This window comes from Lutra lutra, chromosome 2 (assembly GCF_902655055.1).
Source record: "Lutra lutra chromosome 2, mLutLut1.2, whole genome shotgun sequence".
NCBI lineage: Eukaryota > Metazoa > Chordata > Mammalia > Carnivora > Mustelidae > Lutra > Lutra lutra.
In genome coordinates this window covers 58606740-58627169 of record NC_062279.1, presented here as the reverse complement: position 1 = coordinate 58627169, position 20430 = coordinate 58606740, and the positions used below count along the sequence as shown (strand labels likewise).

Here is a 20430-nt window from a genome sequence, read left to right as displayed (position 1 = left end):
CCTATATTCCAAGGCTCTTTAAGGGATTTTGATTCCTTTTGGTGGAATATAGTATTTAGAATTCATAATCTGGGCACAGGAGGCACTCATTGCTATTGGTTGATCACCGTTTCTGAATATTTTAAAAGATTTATTTATTTATTTTAGAGAGAGAGTGAGAGCAGGAGGAAGGGACAGAGGAAGAAGGAGAGAATCCTCAAGCAGACTCCCTGCTGAGTGTGGAGCCTGATGAGGGGGCTCGATCCCAAGACTCTGAAATCATGACCTGAGCTGAAATCAAAAGTGGGCCACCCATGTGCCCCTACTATTTTTAATGGATAGAGCCAGGAAATGCACATATTTTGGTGCTATTGCTTTTAGTTTTGAAAAAAAATTCAAACTTATGAAAAACTTGCAGGTAAACTATGAAGAACTCCACCCACCCCCAAAACTGAGAGTAAATTTCTGGCATGAATGTCCTATAACTCCCAAACGCTTTAGTAGTATTTCCAACAAACAAAAACATTTTTCTCCATAAGCACAGTACAACCATGAAAATGAGATTGTTTCGTCATGGTCTCATTGTCTTTTATAACAAGAGATCCAGTATAAGATCACACACTGCAATCGGCTGTCATATTCCTTTAGTCTCTTCCAGTCTAGAAGAGTTCTCCATCTTTCCTTGAAATGCATGCCCTTGACATTTTTGAGGATTATAGAGCAGCCATTTTGTGGATGTCTTACGGTTTGTATTAGTCTGATGTTCCCTCATGATTAGATTCAGGTTGTGCATCTAGGGCAAAAATATCACAGAAGTGACATCACTGCATCCTATTAGGCGACACATGATTTCAATTTGGTGAATTACAAATAATGTTTGTTTTGATCATTTGATTAATGATGGTGTCTGCTAGGTTTCTCCATAGTAAAGTAATTCTTTTCTCCTTTGTAATTAATACACATTTTATGGAGAGGTATTCTAAAAACTCCTTATCAAACTTTCAATTTAATCATTTATACATTTATATTGTATAGACTCAATTTCTTATTTTATTAAATGGGTTATAATCCATTGTAAACATTATTTAGTTTGGTGCTCAAATTGTTCCAGATATGGTCAGTAGATGCTCCTTCAGACTAGTTCTGTGTCTCTCTGACTTGTACCCATTATGTCCAGGTTCATCTTGTTTTTTGCCCATCCCAGCTGTGAAATAAAGCATTTCTCCAAAGAATCCAGTTTATTTTAGGGTAGAATCATATTTGGAAAACAAGATCAGGACCCTAGATGGGCTTATTGTTTTCTGGGGTGTCTGCATTCTCAGAACTTCTCTCGATGGACATAGCTAGGGAATACACACACACACACACACACACACACACACACACACACACACCTATATTTATTTCTATTTCCATAGAGTTCAATTCCAATCTAACACCACAGGGTCCATTCTGCTTTTTCCCTTTCTGTATTTGTGATATCTTTTTCCAATGGTTAGACAATTGCTCCATTATCCATAATGTATTTATTCATTGGGTCAATCCCCCACAATCTTCCATAGCAGCTGCCACTTCCTCTCCTATGAGGATCCCTCTGTCCACCCTACTGGGTGCCGTTGACTACCTGGACACCCTCTTCATCATGCACAACTCCAATACCCAGTGTCGGGCTGCTCCTCTTCACAGGCAATCTCCTTGTCTCACTCAACTCTGACCTGGCACACTGGCAGCCCACCTGTCCACAGGGACACCCTCTGCACCCCCTGGGCTTCTCTGTCCCCAAGCCCCAAGCCCGTGGACACCTATTTTACTCCTCAGCTCCACATTATGGTTTTAGGAGTGAATTGTTCAAGAAAAGAAATGAAGGGAGGTGCCTGGGTGGCTCAGTCAGTTAAGTGTCTGCCTTCAGCTTTAGCCCAGATCCCAGGGTTCTGGGATCAAGTCCCACATCGGACTCCTTGTTCAGCAGGGAGTCTGCTTCTCCCTCTGCCTCCCTGCCCCACCCTGGCTTGTGCTCTCTCTTGTTCACTCTCTCTGTGAAAGAAAGAAAGATGAAAGGAAAACAGAAGAAGACAAGGAAAAGGAGGGATCGCTATATTTTTTCTTTAAATAAAGAGAAAATACTTCTTGAGTATATATAACATTTCCAATTCAGATTTAGATTCAGATTTAGTACACAATTTTACTTAACTTCTTTGATTCTATATATTTAACTGTTTCTCTTAAGCCAAAAATCTTGATTCCTGACATCAAGATTATTAGTTATTTTTTTTTTTAAGATTTTATTTATTTGTCAGAGAGAGAGGGAGAGAGAGCGAGCACAGGCAGACAGAATGGCAGGCAGAGGCAGAGGGAGAAGCAGGCTCCCTGCCGAGCAAGGAGCCCGATGTGGGACTTGATCCCAGGACGCCGGGATCACGACCCGAGCCGAAGGCAGCGGCTTAACCCACTGAGCCACCCAGGCATCCCAAGATTATTAGTTATTTATTCCACCTTACTAGATAGTTAGTAGTTTCAGAATAATCAAACCAATGCCATTACAAATAATATGGTGAAACAAGTTTTAGAACTTTCAGAGTTCCTTTTATCCTTAGGGCACTTCTAAGAGCGTACAGACAAATTATTATGCTTTTTAGGTCAATTAAAATATTATACTCAGTGTGATTAAGCCTCTGACTCAAAATGTGGTTATGTTTCATTTGCCTTTGTATTTTAAGAATAATTAGAGGGAGAAAAGAGAACCGAGAGTGGTAAGGAATTTTGGCAGAAACATCTCTCTGAAGGAGGCTACTTCAGGATGGGTGCAGGATAGAGCGGAGACATTCCAAAAGTTGGATGGTCAGAAAAAAGGATTCAAGAGCCACAAAAACCCATATAAACTCTTTTAAGAGGATCTTAGCAATATCTACCAACATATACTTGAAACCTTACTACCATGTAATATTTTACTACTCAGTATAGTCTTACCACATAAATCTCTATTTACATACAGAATTACCCTTTGACCCACAAACCCTACCTCTAGGAATCTATCCCAAAGACACAACACCAGCATAAATATGAAAAGATATGTATTCAAGACTATTTGTTGCAGCTCTGTTTGTAACAGTAAAAGATTAGGGATAAGATAAATGTCCATCAAGATGTTGAGACAGGGGAACCTGGATGGCTCAGTTGGTTAAGCTCCCAGCTCTCGATTTCAGCTCAGGTCCTGATTTCAGGGTCTTGGGATCAAGCCTCATGTTGGGTCCCACAATCTGTGGGGAGTCTGCTTAAGGATTCTCTCTCTCCCTGCGCTTCCCCCTGCTCTCTCTCTCAAATCAATAAAAAAAAAAAAAAAACTTAAAAAAAAAGATGTTGATACAGTCACGAGAACATGGAACCATGAGGAGTCATGATAAACCAAAGTTTGAAGAAGCAGAAACTGTGGGGAAACAGAATGATGGGGTAGAAATACGGGGAGAGAAGAGAAGAATTGGTTCAATTGGAAGTTCTGTGAAGCTAGTCAGGAACTGTTTTAAGTCATTACAGTACCGCAAACACCTAAAATGGCACTTGGCACAAAATCGGTGCTCAATAAATATTTACTGATAAATATATAAGTTAGCAAGGTAGGAAGAAAGAATGAACCTAACAGAGAGATGTGGTGACCAAAAACAAACAAACAAAAACAAAGAACAAAACAAAACAAAGAAACCCAAACCAAACAACTATGCAAGCCACAAAAACAAGAAAAAGAAAGCAAGCTTTTCTTCCCTAGTCTACCGTGTTCTTAGCGTGCTTGATTCAAAACATCCTGGGATCAAAAGATCTAACTCAGGCAGGAGTCAAGATACTATTTGCCCTCTTATACTAGCCCCTGTCCTCTGCAATTATCAGAATCAAAATATGTCATCACACTTTTAGCTTTTTCCTGTTGAAGAGATAAGAAGTGACACCTCTGTGTAGTTTAAATTTGCATTTCTTTTATTATGAGTAAAGTTGATCATTTTTTTTTAATGAAGAAGTTGAATGTTTTATTATTAAACGACTTATCTTCTTGCAAAGCTGTTGCTTCACTGTATAAAAATAGCACCAGCAAGTGCAGTATATTGCAAAATTAAGGTAGTATTGTTTTTATCTGGCACTGAACAACTAACCTTTCTCTACTGCCAGTTATTTCCAATGGAAAGATTATTTAAGTATTTTGACCCCCCATCCACGGATAGATTGTAAGGAAGTTAAACAATATTCCCTAAGGCTTAAGGTAACAATGTCATCCTTCAATTACATGGTTTTTATAACTAGTTTTTAACCACAGATAATTTCAGGATTCTGCGTATCATAACTGGAGCATAAAAATCATATGGTGTTGCAAAACAGAGGCATACTGTTTTTCTGCAGTCATTATAAAGTTGGGTATTTTCTTCCGTTAGCATTGTTGCAAGTAGTTTCTTTTTCTACTGTTATTGCTAATAGTTGCTATTTTAAAATCCTCTGTGTACCACTAATTTAAGACAACTATGCTAGATTAAGTTGTTTCATACTAGTTTATTTAGGGGTTCCATTTTTACTCCTCAATAGATTTTATGTATTTCTCATATGCTTCTTCACTCATTAATTCATCCAGTTCTGAAGGATTACTGAGTGCTATCTTGATCAGCCAACCATCTTCATAACAAGATTTGTTGATAAGTCCTGGATTTTCTGCAAGAGCTTCATTAATTTCAGTTACTTCTCCTGACAGAGGAGAATAGAGTTCACTAGCAGCTTTCACACTTTCCAAAGCACCAAACTCCTCTTGTTTGTTCAGTTTTGTCCCGACCTCAGGCAGACTACAGTAAACAACATCTCCCAAAGCTTCCTGTGCAAAATTGCTGATTCCCACTGTTCCAATACCATTTTCTGTTGTTATCCATTCATGCTTGTCTGTGAATTTACGCACGGAGAGCAGAGCCGAGCCTGTGCGCAGTGTCCGGACGGTACCCGCCCTCAGTCCCCAGGGCCGCAGCAGACAGGGTGCAGTGGGCGCGGACGTGACGCGCAAGCTGCAGGCCGTAGCCAGCACGCTCCGCACGGCTCGCAGCGCCATGTTCACAGATGCGCGGGGGTCGTAGTGCAAGCCGTGCGGGAACCCCGGCCGGCAGGGGCGGGGCGGGGGGCGGCCCCGGACCGGAGCGAGAAGTTGATCATTTTTTATATTGTTTTTTAAGTAGGTTCCACTCCTGAAGTGGGGCTTGAACTCACAACCCAGAGATTAAGTGTTGCATGTTCTACTGACTGAGCCAGTCACACACCCCTCTTTTCCTATGTTTAATGTCCATTTGTTCTTTTCTTTTTTGGCCCCTTACTTTCCTTTTTGACTTCCTGATTTGGGAGAGCTCTATATTGTCTTTGGGAACACGACAATCCTGTCTTAATTACTTTATGACCTATTGGAATCAATCCAAGTGCCTATCCAAATGGGACTGATTAAATAAACCATGGTATATCTACAGAACAGAATACTATGCAGTCTTTTTTAAAAGAAATATACTAATAAGAAAGATCTCCAAGACATTTTAGTGAAAAATAAAAATGCAGGCCCATGTACATATACACACAGCAGACACTGGCTATTTACTTTCCAAAATGTTTCCCCTTTTCTCCTGGCACCGCTAAGCAGCAATTCTCAACCTCCATTGCAATATTGATTAAATTGTGGCCAGTAGAATGTAAGCAAAAGTGATTTAATGTCACTTGCAAGCCTTGCCCATAAAACTGTCCAGGGGGTCATTTGCCCTTGTTTCTCTTCTTATATGACTGGTTAGATCCATAGGATCTTGAAGATTTTTCCAAAGCTTTAGTGGATGGTAGAGCTACTAACTAGAAGCAAAGTTCTTGAAGGCCTATATGATTGGCCAACCAATACCAGACTGTTGTGAGCAAAAATTAAATCTTTTTTGAGATGTAGGGACTATTTGTTATACCAGACAGCTCACACTGATTATAATTATGCTACCTAAGTAGTTCATTTTATGCATCAACTTGGGTAGGCCGGGGTCCTCGGTTAGCTTATCAAAGAGCCATCTAGATATTGCTGTGCAGGTATTTTGTTAGATTGGTTAACATTTAAATCGGTAGACTTTGAGAAAGGAGTTTACCCTGTATAGCTCAGGTAGGCCTCATCCAATCAGTTGATGGGCCTTAAGAGCAAAGACTGAAGTCCCCCAAAGAGGGAAGGCTTCTGCCTCTAAACTCTAACACAGACATTTGCCTGAGTTTCCAGCCTATTGACTCATAATTGCAACATCAGCTCTTGCCTGGATTTCTAGCTTGCCAGACTGCTCCGCAAGATTTCAGACTTGCCAGCCACACCCCACAATTGCATGAGCCAATTCCTTAAAAAAAAAAAAAAAAAAGGTGTGTGTGTGTGTGTGTGTGTGTGTGTGTCTGTGTGTGTGTTGGCTGAGATGGCCAGTAATGGGGAGCCACACAAACATCGCATTAGAGCAGGTGGGATGCCCAGTGGTTGGCTACATGCATGAGATTGAACAAATAACTTAATAAATTGAGGACAATGGGAATCAGGTTTCTCATTGACAGAGACAATCGGTGTACATATGAAAACGAAGAAAGGAAGAATGAACCCTGCAGTATAGATTAAAATTAAAAGTATCAGTGTGAATTCATGGTTTAATAGATAGGTAGATAGATGATAGATAGATAGATGATAGATAGATAGATAGATAGATAGATAGATAGGAAGAAAGACGATAAATGGATATGCTGAGAGGGCTTGAGAGCAGAATTCCCCAGCAGAAATGAGCATGTCTGGCTCAGACATCTCCATGGCCCTGACCTTTAAATACCACACTCTACTAAGAGGAACCAGGAATTCATGAAAAAATGACTGATTTCCGGGCTGGGGCAATGGAAGTACAAGATGAGCCTGGAACTTTTCTTTTTTCTTTTTCTTTTCTTCTTCCTCTTCGTCTTTCCCTTCCCCTTCCCCTTCTTCTTCTCCTCCTTCCTCTCCTCCCTCCCCCTCCTCCTCCTCCTCCTCCTCCTCCTCCTCCTTCTTCTTCTTCTTCTTCTTCTTCTTCTTCTTCTCCTTCTTCTTTTTCTTTTTGTAGTACCAGAAATTAAGGAAATTCTCAAAGAATGATAATAGTATGTAAAAGGACATGGAAACTAGCTTGCAGGGGCTCCTGTGTGTCAAATCTGGAACACTTCAAGCATCAAAACCATGACATTAATAGATTTTTTTTAAGATTTTATTTATTTATTTTACAGAGAGAGAGAGAGATAGCGCAAGTAGCCAGAGGCAGGCAGAGAGAGACGGGGAAGCAGGCTCCCTGCTGAGCAGAGAGCCCGATGCGGGGCTCGATCCCAGGACCCTGAGATCATGACCTGAGCTGAAGGCAGAGGCTTAACCCACTGAGCCACCCAGGCGCCCCAACATTAATAGATTTTAATCCATTTCTTAAAATAGGAAATCCACACTGATATATGTACACAAACTAATAAATAGATGGGAAGAAGAGAAAGCTCTTTCATATAATAAAATAAGACCTAATAAATACAAAAGAACAATAAAGTTTAAAAAAAAAAAACCCCAATTCACAACCACCAGAGGAATAATTAAATCAGACCCAAACAAAAATCGACAGAGGTTAAAACTAGTAGGTGAGAGCGGAATAAGAAATAGAATAATCACAGAGTCTCAAAGGATTGCCATACCAAGTACCTTTTTGGTACAAAGTAGGAAGAACATAGATTTCCAGTGGCAAAACCTGGCAGACCCCATCTTAATTAAGTGATTAAAGCTAATACCACTAGGAATGGAACAAGTCAAATCACGTGAAATCTAATAGGGTGTAACAAGAACACAGTATCGCTTCTGTGCTATTCCTGCCCCCCAAAATGCATAATCTGGGTCTAATTTCAAGGAAATATGACATGAATCCAAGTTGCAGGATCTCCTACAAAGGCTGGCCTTGTAATCCTAAAAATATATGTCTAGGGTCTGAATTTCAAAGAGGACCTGTTCTGGATTGAAGGAGATTAGACAGGCGTGGCAGCTGGGTGTGACGTGTACCCCAGGACTGCACTGGGGCCCATGCTAGAATATCTCCAGGGCATTTGGTGTAATGTAAGTGGGGGCTCTTGGTGAAGTTCTTTGTAGCATTTTTGCAACCCTTCTATAAGATCGAAATGGCTCCAAAATAAAATAGAGGTGTAGATGTAGCTACAGATAGATGTAGAGATGGAAGTGTAGATGTAAACATTAGAATGATACCAAAAAAAAATAATTAAAAAGTAGTAAGCTAGGACACCAGCATATGGGAGAAGGGATGGTTGGAGTCAGGCACAAGGACAAGACTTCCCAATGCATACCTTCTCACATAATTTTTATTTCAAACCATGCAAGTATTGATTTACTCAAAAAATAAACCAATTTTAAGAAGTGCAAAACACAACTCCGACCATGTCCCTGTTCCACCTAAACCTTATCGTGGCATTTAGTTCTGTTTGTCCTTCTGTCTCAAGCAAGCTTCCTTGCTGTTCTCATCTCTGTTCACACCCCTGCAACCTTGCCCCCGGCCCTGACCCTCCCTCAGGTTCTATTACTACTGTAAACATTTATGGGCACTCAAAGGCACTCAGGTTATGCCGAGCACTAGGCACATACCTCATCTAATCCATGTGCTTCCCCCGCTGTGGCCTTGGTTTCACGGAAGACCCTTTACCGAGAATGTTCTTCCACAACCTGGTAGATTCCTTTGAAACCCAGCCCTCCTCACTTGTTTGAGCTTCTGCCACCAAAATGTCTTTGGGTTTAAATGATAAAAGGCACAGTCCTTGCCCTCTGGGGACAAATGATGGATTACCATTTACTTTGAGAAGTGCTAAATAGAGATCATTCCAGAAAACCAAGGAACACAGAGAAAGAGCAGGGGATCAGGGAGAGTAAAGCCTTCACAGGTCAGGCAGGGTCAAAGTAAGAGAGAGGACCAGGGATCCTCCCCAGGAGAGACCTACAGGTTGGTGTTATGGAGATTATAGGAGATGAGCCGTGCCCCACCGCTGGGTATCATCTGGGTGAGAAAGTGCGCCTAATTCCACCAAACGCTAATCAAGAGGTGCTGAGCAGCCCCAGTAATGGAGGCTGGGTCTCCAGCCTTGCTCAGTAGAGTCCAGGGGAGCCTGATGGTTCAGAGGCAGCAAAAGCAGGATGGAGCCAAGATCACATCCTCAGGCCCAGATTTCCTCCTTTGTTCCTCATGTGAGCTTGAAGGTCTGGCCTTCTCAGCACCATATTTGAGCGTGGAAGGTACAGAGGTAATAGGTGCCCTGGGCAGGACTCCATTTCCTCCCTGACTACCATCCCAGCCCACAGAATGGTTCGCTTGCCACAGACTGCCTTTTCCCTTCTCTCCAGCCATGCCAGAGCTCATCCAGGAAGAGGAGAGATTTCTCCCCCAAACGGCTCCATTTCTAACCTCTTGTGAATCTTGTCTCTCAACCAAGTTTGGGGTCTGGTGGGCCAGGGAGGTGGGTGGGTTAGTGGTTTAGGGATATGTATATGGGGTGGGAGTGGGAAGTGAGGGTAGGCCGTTCAGTCTGGGCCCAGGACTGGATGGATTCCCAGTTTTGGGGAGCCTGAAACTGATATGAGGAGGAGGAGACAGTTTTTAAGAAGAGGAACAGAACATAACAAATGCAAAAATATAGACCTTGGGTATAGGTCTGTGCAAGGACACAGGATGGAGGTTACAAAGATAGTACTGGCCAGGGAGTCAGGACCCTGTTCCAGACCTGCCTCTGCCACTCCCTAGACGATGAAATTAGAGCACCTTTCTGTCTAGCTCATCTCTAAGGTCCTTTTCACCTTCCTTTCCTCTTTCATTCATTCAGTCGTTTCATGAGCAAAGCTATTTAAAAATCACCCAAGCCCCTATTACTTTTTTAAGAAGCCTCTTCCTGCCTCACATTAAATGCAACAAAATGCATTCGTATCAACCATTAAATATATACTCAGATGTGCTGTGTTCTTAAGTTTTTTTTAAACTTATAATAAGTTGAGGGGTGCCTAGGTGGCTCAGTGGGTTAAAGCCTCTGCCGTCAACTCAGTTCATGATCCCAGAGTCCTGGGATGGAGCACCGCACCGGGCTCTCTGCTCGGCAGGGAGCCTGCTTCCCTTCCTCTCTCTGCCTGCCTCTCTGCCTACTTGTGATCTCTGTCTGTCAAATAAATAAAATAAAAATCTTAAAAAAAATAAATAAACTTATAAGTTGAACTTCTTCATCTTCACTTTTGAAAATTTCATTCATTTGACAAATATTTCATTGAGCACCTAGTATGAGCCAAGCACTGTTCTAGATGTTGGGGTACACAGTTAACTAAAATCCCTTCCCTTACAGAGCCTACATGGGGTCAAGCTCCACAAATAGATTAAAAAAATACATATATATATATATATATATATATATATATAATGTATACACACACATATATATGTATGTATATTTTTTGCTTATATATATGTGTGTGTGTGTGTCTATATATATATATATATATATATATATATATATATAACAGCAGATGGTGATAAATGCTAGGGAGAAAAATAAAGCAAGGGGGAAAAAAGCAAAAAAATAAATTTGAAAAATGAAGCCAGAATGGGGGTGAGGTTGGTTTATTGCCCATGAAGTTCCCTGGGTTTCAGCGGTTAGTTCTGGCCCAAGGCCAGTATTAATAAAGGATCCCTGGAGTTAGCCCTAGGGAGATAACATTGGTAAGACTGAAGTTCTTGCCAGGAACTCAGGATCCTGGAGCTGAGCCTTGACTCAGAGATGATTCAGATGTTGGTTGGCTCAGATAAACTCGATCCCTTTATAGATGTGTATTGCTAAGTTACAAGCTTAGAATGGAATGTTTATGAATGCTAAATTTCAGCATAAGGATGGCATCCTAGAATTACATTTGTAGACCCAGTTAAGTATATGTATATTAGATTGTGTTGGTGCCTATTTCAATTTGGAAGCCCAGATGTGCTTTTAAAGGTGTCGCCGATTTCCTATGCCCTGGAAAGCTCGTGGGTATTGTGCCAAGTAAATTATCCTGTTAATGAACTTCTGACTTTGGGCAGAGGCTCCTGTGGGCATGGAGGTGAGTAAAGACCCAGGTAGGCCCTGCTCGCAGGGTACTCATCATTTACCTTCCTATCGACTTTGGGCTTCTGCATTTAGAGATCTGCAAAGAGATCTCCACCCCATAGAGGGATCTGAGGCTGCAACAAGATCACTCCTGGTCCTCACACAGACCCCCCAACTCTTTGTACCTTCCTCTATATTATCCTCAGCATCTCTCCTTGAACCCCCCCCCCCTCCGGCCTCCAGCTCCCCTGTTAGGTCCTGCAACTCTCCATTCGGCCTCAGCCCATTCCTGAAAGTCTGACTCCCAGAGCTGCTGTCCCTGAGCCCTGCCATTCCAGCTTCATCATTGCCAACTTCCATGCCTTCTCACTGCCTTTCTCTCTTTGGCCCTTCTCCTTCATAAAGTGGTTTCCACCCTGTCCTTTGGGGACATTTGGGAAACCCACTGCCATCGCATTCCAGGGCCATGCGGAAAACTGGCTTGTCCCCTGCTACAACATCCAGACCATTAACTCATTGCTGTCCCCTGCTCCTCCTTGGAAGATCTTGCCCACTGGCTCTAGTACGTTCCCTTTCAATCCTAAGGTGTGGGCCTGGTGCCCTGATAGTCAGCAGTGTTCACCCTCAGAGGGGTGCCCCACCTGAGCTTGTTTCCACCTGCCTGACCTCTTCAGCCACAGGCAGCACCATTTTCTAGGACACATATCACCTTACTCCATGCATCTCCTACTCAGGGCCTTCCTTTCCTACCATAACCAAACTCACCTCTCATTAAACCCTCAGTCACATACATTTTCCCCACTCCCTTTGTTCTACCTGATTTCCTTCCCCTGGGACCTGGAGCCCCTCAGCCCCTTTGGTGTTGCCCCCACAAATGGCCTAAACTCCCCTAAATCTACCCCTTAGTTGGTGCACGCTCAGCCTGAGACTATTCTGTCTTCCTTCTCCTTTCCTGCTCCTTGGCTGGGAGTTGGCTGGTGGAGAAGGTTATCATTCCATGCTAAACGGACCGACTGCAAAGTCATCCTATCTCTACTCTTTCCTTTTGGCAATCTGATGCCTTTCTCATAAAAGCACACTTTCATGACTCCAGTCACTATCTCAATCTTGCTCCTTCACCCCAAATTTTATTCCCACTCCTCTTGCCAATTTCTGAAAATGTCTTTATCTGCCACTTTCTGGAAGCCAATCATTAAGGGTTTTGTCCTCTTTGTGCTAAAAATGCCCTCCTTGTCCCAGCAGATTAATTTTGTTCCCTCCAAGTCATAACTGCCTGGCCCAGGCGAAGGACATTCCAGGTACTGAAAACTTGCCAAGGGAGGTCATGCAAGTGTTATTTGTGAACGCAGAACTCATGGAAGGCAATAGATTAGAAAGTGGAGTTCTGATTTTCTGAGGATCAGTGGTGATGTCCTACAACTTCAGGCTTGGTGAGCTTGCCATCATTCTCAGGAAGGATTACTGAAGGGCTGCTTTAGGTGGTTTAAAAATATGTCACAGGAGCTAGTACAAGTTCTTTAAGTCTCATTTTGACAAGGTTGCTCAACAGGTAAATCAAATGCCATAAATCTATTTGATCTGGATTTCAAACAAGGTGTTTTCTGATACCCAAGTAAGCAAGGAGAAAAATATGGTCCGTATTAAAGTAAAATTAAGAGGATTAGTTACTGGGAGAGTGTGCCCAAAGAGTGCTGAATAATTGATTAATCTATCAGAAAGGATGGTTCTAGAAGTTTGCTGGGAAGGTCCTAGCCCGAGACCATCTGCATTCAACGTTTTCCCAAATTTTTAAATTGTAATATAGAAGGAATATTTATAAATAGGTAGGTAATATTTGTAAAGGGGATTATTTTGGAGTAAATAATTAAAACCAGGATTAAGTTAATGAATTCAAACAAGATAACTTTAATAGGAAAAATTCATTAAAAATATATTAAGTGAAAAAAGCAAATCATTAAGTGACTCTTAATCTCATAAAACAAACTGCGGGTTGATGGGGGGAGGGGGGTTGGGAGAGGGGGGGTGGGATTATGGACATTAGGGAGGGTATGTGCTATGGTGAGTGCTGTGAAGTGTGTAAACCTGGCGATTCACAGACCTGTACCCCTGGGAATAAAAATATATTATATGTTTATAAAAAATAAAATTAAAAAAATAAAAGCAAATCATTGAAAAAAATTTCAGGAAGGGTCTAAGTGAATGTATCTTTCTACACACTTCTTTGTGTATTTGTTACATTTTACAGAAAAAAAAATCAATCCATCCATCCATCAGGCCAAAGTCCTCGAATCCCAAAAAACTCCCCCAAGCCCCAACAATTTAATCACCATGAGGTGTGGAAAAGACTTTGGGGTTGACAGTGTTGGTCAAAGAGTCAGCTGATTGAGGCTACATGCAGAGAAGACAGGTTTCAGCCCCGCTCTGCACAAACCACTGGGGTTGGGGCCAGGGACTGTGAATCTTTGGGGAGCTGCTCCTTCCCTGGGTGTTAGGCAAATGACTGAGTGAGGGGCGCTGACCCCATGTGATGTGAGAGGTCATCTTCTGTCCTCAGAAACCTGTTTTTCTGCTAAGGGGACACTTAGGAGCAATCCCAGGGGGCAAAAGACAAAATGATGGGTAGAAGTCACTGAGACCTGTGTGGCTCCATAAGTAACTTTCTTTCTTTTTCTTTCTTTTTTTTTTTTTTTTAAGATTTTATTTATTTATTTGAGAGAGAGACAGTGAGAGAGAGCATGAGCGAGGAGAAGGTCAGAGGGAGAAGCAGACTCCCCATGGAGCTGGGAGCCCGATGCGGGACTCGATCCCAGGACTCTGGGTTCACGACCTGAGCCGAAGGCAGTCGTCCAACCAACTGAGCCACCCAGGCGTCCCCATAAGTAACTTTCTAACAGACACGTGGCTTTAGATTTTTTTTGAAGATTTATTTATTTATTTGAGAGAGAGAGAAAGCACAAGTGGGAGGCGCAGAGGGAGGGAGGGAGGAAGAGAATCTCTAGCAGACTCCCAACATTGGACTCAACGTGGGGCTCGATCTCATGCCCCTGAGATCATGACCTGAGCGGAAACCAAAAGTCAGGAACTTAACCGACGGAGCCATCCAGGTGCTCCTGGACAAACGGCTTTAGAAAGTACTGAGCTTCCTGTCTCTGAATGATTTCATGCTGACACTGAAGGAGTTCTGTAACAGGATGTCGTAAAGGGCACAAAGAGGTCCATCGCCTTTGGTGACCTTCAAGGTCCCTTCCAAACTCCACGGCACATGTTTCTATGAAAATCCATTATTCTATGAAATCTGTGCATGAATGCCTGTAAGGGAAAGCTAGAGGCTGAATCTGAAACAAAACAAGTCTGTTTTTAAAGATAAGCATTATGTTTTGACAGCCATTTTCTTTTTAAATCAGTACATGGTATTGGTTTAGAAGATTTAGGCACTTTCTACCCCAAATTTCTAAGATTTCAGTGGCAAAGAGCTTTGAGACCCCTCCCTCCCACCCACCCAGACACCAAAGCATAGCTTTTCCAGATGTGCTTCAAGATTCTTGGTGCTGGAGGGATACCTGAGGTCCTATCTTCCTCCCCCAATCCAAATACAAGACATCGATACAGACTCACAAGTTGACAGTGGGAACCACAACTGGACAGAAGCTGAGACCCGTGCTATTCTCTCCTGCCACCTGCTGGCCCTTCCCTTCAGGTCTTGTTTCTGCAGGGTTCTGGTGGTGTCCGTGCAGGAGAATTCATTTCCAGGAGGCCTAGAGGGAAACAGGAGTGTTCCCTGTCTCTAAGGGGAAAGCCTGGATGACTTCCAGTGGTTCCTACTCAATCTAAGAAAATTGTAACTTTGCAGATGACAATGACTGGAAGAGACCTTCAGACCTGTTCTAAGTCAGCCCTCGATTGATATCCCACGGACAGGACTGATTTGGCGCAGGAGTGTTGGGTAATTTTGAGCTAACATACACAAACGACTTAAAAATCAGATTCGTGGTGTAATTTGCTATTGGATAGTCACGAAGTCACACAGCTGAGAGCAGCATGTAGGTGAGTACGCCCACATTTCAGTTGCAAGCCATGCCAATAACAAGAGGACAATAGCACCATCACAAAAGGCCTGCACCTGCCCTGTCTACCTTTCCAGTCTCTGCCCCCCCTCCTTCTAGAAGAGCTGGCCACTGGGGAAGAGGGAAGCATTGGGGGTGTGGTCGGGGGGAGAACTGAAAGAAGCGGTGACCTCGCTGGTGGGCTGAAGTTTTGAATTATATTTGGGATTCAAATTTTTATTTAAATGGCAACACTTTTTAATACCTAAAAGGACGTTCTCATTTTAAAGGGAATCTGTTCCTATTTTGGGCACTTGATCAGAAAGTCCCAGAATCTGATCTCTTGGCCCAAGATGTCATCAAAAGGTGGACAGGGGAATCCAGAGTTCTGCCAAAGAAAGACCTAGAAGGAAACAGCCACTTCTTTTTTCCTGTGCTATCAAGCTCAGCCCTTCTAATGAATCGGTTAATAAAACCTCGTTTCCCCATGGCAATTGTCCTGAGCTGAGAGGCAGCTGTCGCCTTTAGAAGCTCAAGCTTGGTCCACCTCGCCGGCCCTCCTTCCCATTACCTGCCTGACCCCCACAGCACTGGAATTTACCTCACTTGTAGTCCATTTTCCAGTGGGCAAAAGGAAGCCCAGAGGGGACAGTCTTGTGCTAGCTCACATAGAAAAGGAGCTGAGTTTCATCCTAACATCCACACTCTTAAAGGTAAAATCCATGGAAATGTTGTCTGGTGTATGGCTCCCTTTCCTTCACGTTCCTGTGCCTATCCTCAACCACACTAGACCTTTTCTCCCAACCCTTGGAAGGGGTGAAGGGGCGCTGGGGCGTGAGGTAGCCAAGTCGCAGGGGGTTGGGCATGGACCTCCTGAGTCACTTGAGGCCAGTTCTGTCCCCAGCCCCTTCTCTCCCACCCCCAAGCACCAAACTTAGGTCAAAGCAAGCAGCTCTCTTCCTTCCTCGTGTTCCTTCTCCACTGAGCTCAGGCTGAACTAGTATACAGGAGATCCTCAAGAGGCAGCCTGTCCAAGCAGACATTGTTTTGTGGGTGGGGACACCGAGACACTCTTAACTCTTTTGTTCCTCTCTATTTCAGACCTCATTACCCACCCCAAAGCCCCAGGAACCCGGCATGATGTCTGGGAAGTGGCTGGGCCTTTTCTTTTGGATTAGATGTCCCAGGAGGCAAACACAGAGAGAAGCCCCTCGCCCCTCCCTCCTTAGCTGAGCCTCTGCTACATCCAGGCCCAGCTCAGCTGAGTCCAGAGAGAGAAATTCTACCTTTGATAAAAAAAACCGTTAACACTGGTTGCCTCCAAAAAGGGGGAACTGGGAACATATCACTCTGTACCCTTTCCTTCTTTTAAGTATTTTTTTAGAGCTGTTTTCTGTTTGCTGCATAATTGAGCAGAGCTACAGAGTGTGCCCATTTACCATCTACCCCCGTCCCTACCTACACACAGCCTCCCCCAACATCAACTTCCCACCAGAGGTGTCCATTTGTTACCATTAATGCCTAGCCACTGACACGTCACCATCCCCTGGAGCCCAGTTTCCCTTAGGGTCTATTCTCGGTGTCCATGATGTGGGTTTGGACGAATGTCTACTGACATGTGTCCACCATGATCCTACAGAGAACTCTGTGCCCTCTGCCCTTTTATACATTTGGAATTCTGAACCATGTGTCCCTAATTCATATAAGGGAAAACAGTTTGAACATTCTTCCCAACTCAGAATGCCAGGAGATCCTGGGGGTGTGGGGGTTAGTCCTCCAGGGAAGCTCACTTGCAGCACCTGGAGGCAGCCGTGGGCAAGATGAAGTGAGGGAGGTTTTGTGTCCCTGTACTCTCTTTAGTCCCTGCTATTCGAGTTGTCTGAATACGAGCAAGGAAGAAAAAGTCCAGCTAATCAATGTATTGTGCTGTTCACCAAGGTTTTACGATGTTACAAATCTTCAGTCGTCTGGTTTTAAACATGGCGGATAACACTTTTCACCATGGCAGAAGGGAGACCAGGCAGAGGGCCTCACTTTGGGGGTGAGGGACAGGAACCTGGACCACCTTCTCCCTTCTTGTGGCAAAAGGAAACATTTTCTAACCATGGGCATCCATAAAGCTTTCTCTGGGACGAAATTTAAGCTTTGTCTATTTGAGACCTTCCACCCATTTCCAGACTTTTTTTCCCCCCCATGAAGCATGTTAATAACATCCTGGAAAAGGCCAGGGAGAAGGAATTTCACAGTCCCTGAGTAGACAGCTATAACTTTAACTTCTCATGCAGCAAAGGCGGTGGGAAGACCAGGCTGATCCTGGGCAAAGGCAGGAACAGGGGAGACCAGGCCTGGCAGGGTGGTCGGAGAGGCCACAAAACTTGCTTCCTACTAGAAGCTCTGGAAGCACCTGGGGGAGACTGGGGCATGATGGTGGATGGGGACTGCCCAGGGGATGCTTTCACATCCAACATTCAGCAGCCTTGGGAGGTCTCATGCCCATTTTGCAGGTGAGAAATGAAGGCTCTCAGAGGTGAGGTGGAGACCAGCAAACAGCAAAGGCAAGGCGAGCAGGGCCCAAGGTTTCACGTGAGGTCTGGAGCAGGACTGTGAGCACAGAGGTCCCCACGGTGACATTCTCATACAAGCCAATGTATAGTGGCTGGCTGAAAATGGCAGGTTACCATTCTCATTCTTGGCAGAACCACGTGGTCAGACACACTCTCACTGGCAAACAGGTCGAAGTCATGGCAGTCCATGGTCTCAGAGGCCAGGGGGATGGCCGCCTGGATATGAATTTCTAAACCCCACAGCACGGGAATTTACCTCGCCCTTGTCCTAGTCATTTTTCGGTGGGCAAAAGGAAGCCCAGAGGGGAAAACTGTCTTGTGCTAGTTCACATAGAAAAGGACAGAGGTAGGAGTAGGGGAGATAATGAAGTGCTGGGAATCACTCTCTACCTTGAACATCCTGTTCAGGCCCAAGTTCCATTACTCTGCACGATCCTCTTCCCATGGGCCATAGGGCAGGGATGAAGAAACACTGGAGCTTGGAAACTCCTCCAGAGGAAACAGGAATTCAGAGAGGTTAACTAAGGCACCCAAGGTCACACAGGACACTGGAGGCCATGAAGATAAAAGTCCAGGCCCAGGTCCCAGGCTGGGCTGCCTTCCAGGCCAAGGGAAGCGGGGTCAGGGCATCCCCCAATTGTCGCTCCAGTGTAACCTGAGCTACCAGAGCAAACAGAGTAAGGCTGAGCACTCCAGAGCCATATCCGAGTGAAGGCTGGCAAGTGAGGCCAAGCAGGGAATTGCCCGGAGGAGGGGAGTTTTGAACTGGCTTTAGGAATGAAGGGAGAATGGACTAGAAGAGTTCCAAAGACTAGCAATTCTAGTTTTGAAATAAGTTATGGAAGCCTCGCTGATACGGAGGACATTTTTGATAAAATGAAAAAGTTGGAGTCTTGAAGTGACAGAACAGAGCTAAGGGCTTCACACCCGAAGAGAATTCTGGCAAGGCTGAGCTGGTGTAAAGGGCAGCCTCTAGCAGTATTTTTCTCTTGACCTTCTTCGGTCTGTAATTTTGACCCGTTGACCCTGGATTTGGCCGAGGAGCTAAAAAGGTTTAAGACTAACGACCAGCCTTTGAGAGCTGAAAGATCCTATTCTCAGAAGCAGAATGCAGGAGTGAGAAGCACACGTTAGCCTGCTCTCTGGGAGGCAAAACCCAAAATACCAGCAGGCGCGCGGGCGCCTACGGCCTCAGCCAGGCAGGATGTGAAATGTCAGACCATTAGTTTTGTATTTTTACTGCAGTGGCTACAGGATGGGGTTGAGGTGGGAATGAAAACGCATGCTGACTTAGGAGAGTTCTTTTCTTTGAGCCTTAAATATCGCCACCCACTCACCAGGCTCGGGAACGAGTAACGGCTACGGAAGATACTGAGGCTGAGCCTTTGTTTCCCCTTGGCCTTCATTCCTTGGCTCTCAGCAAAGGCAGAAAATGCCAGGTCAGTGGCGACCGGTGCCTGCCAGCAGCAGAGAAGTTTCTTATTTCATCTGGCTCCGAGGCAGAACTATAGTCACAACCACTAAGGTGGGAAGTTCCTGCCATAAGTGATACTGTGAGATCGGAAAGGCAGAGGAAGCCATCGACGTGAGCCAGAAAGAGAGGTTAAGTCAATTCTAACGGTAAACCATGGGGAGCATGTGGTGTGAGATTAGCTATTTGTAGTGTATTCCAAGTATATGCACAGGTCTCCACATTTTTGGTATGAAAATTCTGGTTTCAACCTATATTCCTTGTATCAGTTAATTTACTCAAATACTGAAATCCAAGAATTCTCATAGCTAAGGCAGTTCAAACCAAAAGGATCTAGGTTTCCCTGACTAGTGAGAAATAGGACTCAAAAACGTCTTCTAATAGTCATTGAAGAATTCAAGTATGCTTTTGCAGTTGGGAGACATCTGAAGGTTTCTGTGGCTCCCCTCTACCCCAAGACCTCCCCCTGCAAAGGTACTCAGTTACAGAACAAGCACCACTACAGAAGGGGTGAATCTGTAAATAACACTGGTCCAAAGCCCCTACATTCATCAAGGATACTATTCCAAGGCACCTGGGTGACTCAGTCGGTTCAGTGTTCAGGTTATGATCTCAGGGTCATGGGCTCGAGCCCCGCGTTGGGCTCCTTACTCAGTGGGGAGTCTGCTTCTCCCTCTCTCCTTGCCCCTCCCCCCACTTGTGCTCTTTTTCTCTCTTTCAAATAAATAAATAAAATCTTAAAAAGAAAAAAAGGAGGCATACCATTCCAGCAAGTCTTCAGAAGTACAGCCTCATCCTGGTCAAAATCTCAGCAGAACCCCCTAGGAATTCTGGAAGGTCGGGTATCAAGTTGTAAACTTCAAATACTAGCACTTAAACATCATGGCCCTTGGGCTCCAGGCTTTTTGCTTCTCTTCCTGGAATTCTTGGGCAATCTTCCCTTCACCCTAATTTGCTCTTTTCCTCCTGCTAAGGAGCAAAACTGACTGTTTGAAGGGCATCATTTTAGGCAGCCAAGAACCTCCTTCTTCCTACTTGCCTAAAAGAAGTATGCACATCCCATCAGTGAGACAGAGGCTTGGGGAAGCAAGGTGAAAAGTAAAATCCGCCCCCCCCACACACTTGATTCTACTCAAAACTATAAGCTTTTATTGTATTTTACATATCATTCATCCAGGACGTGATGAATATGCAGTTGGCATCTTCTCGCTTGTGAAATGACACAGTGCGCATAAAGCCTCCTGCTGTGTGC

General features: G+C 44.1%; 1 protein-coding gene across 1 annotated transcript; it reads right to left on the bottom strand.

Moving 5' to 3' along the window:
* Nucleotides 1–4494: 4494 nt before the first annotated feature.
* Nucleotides 4495–5134, bottom strand: LOC125094216 (glycine cleavage system H protein, mitochondrial). The gene has a single exon (XM_047719888.1). The coding sequence runs from the start codon at nucleotides 5048–5050 to the stop codon at nucleotides 4529–4531; it is 522 nt and encodes a 173-aa protein (XP_047575844.1). The 5' UTR covers nucleotides 5051–5134; the 3' UTR covers nucleotides 4495–4528.
* Between the last annotated feature and the right edge of the window lie 15296 nt (nucleotides 5135–20430).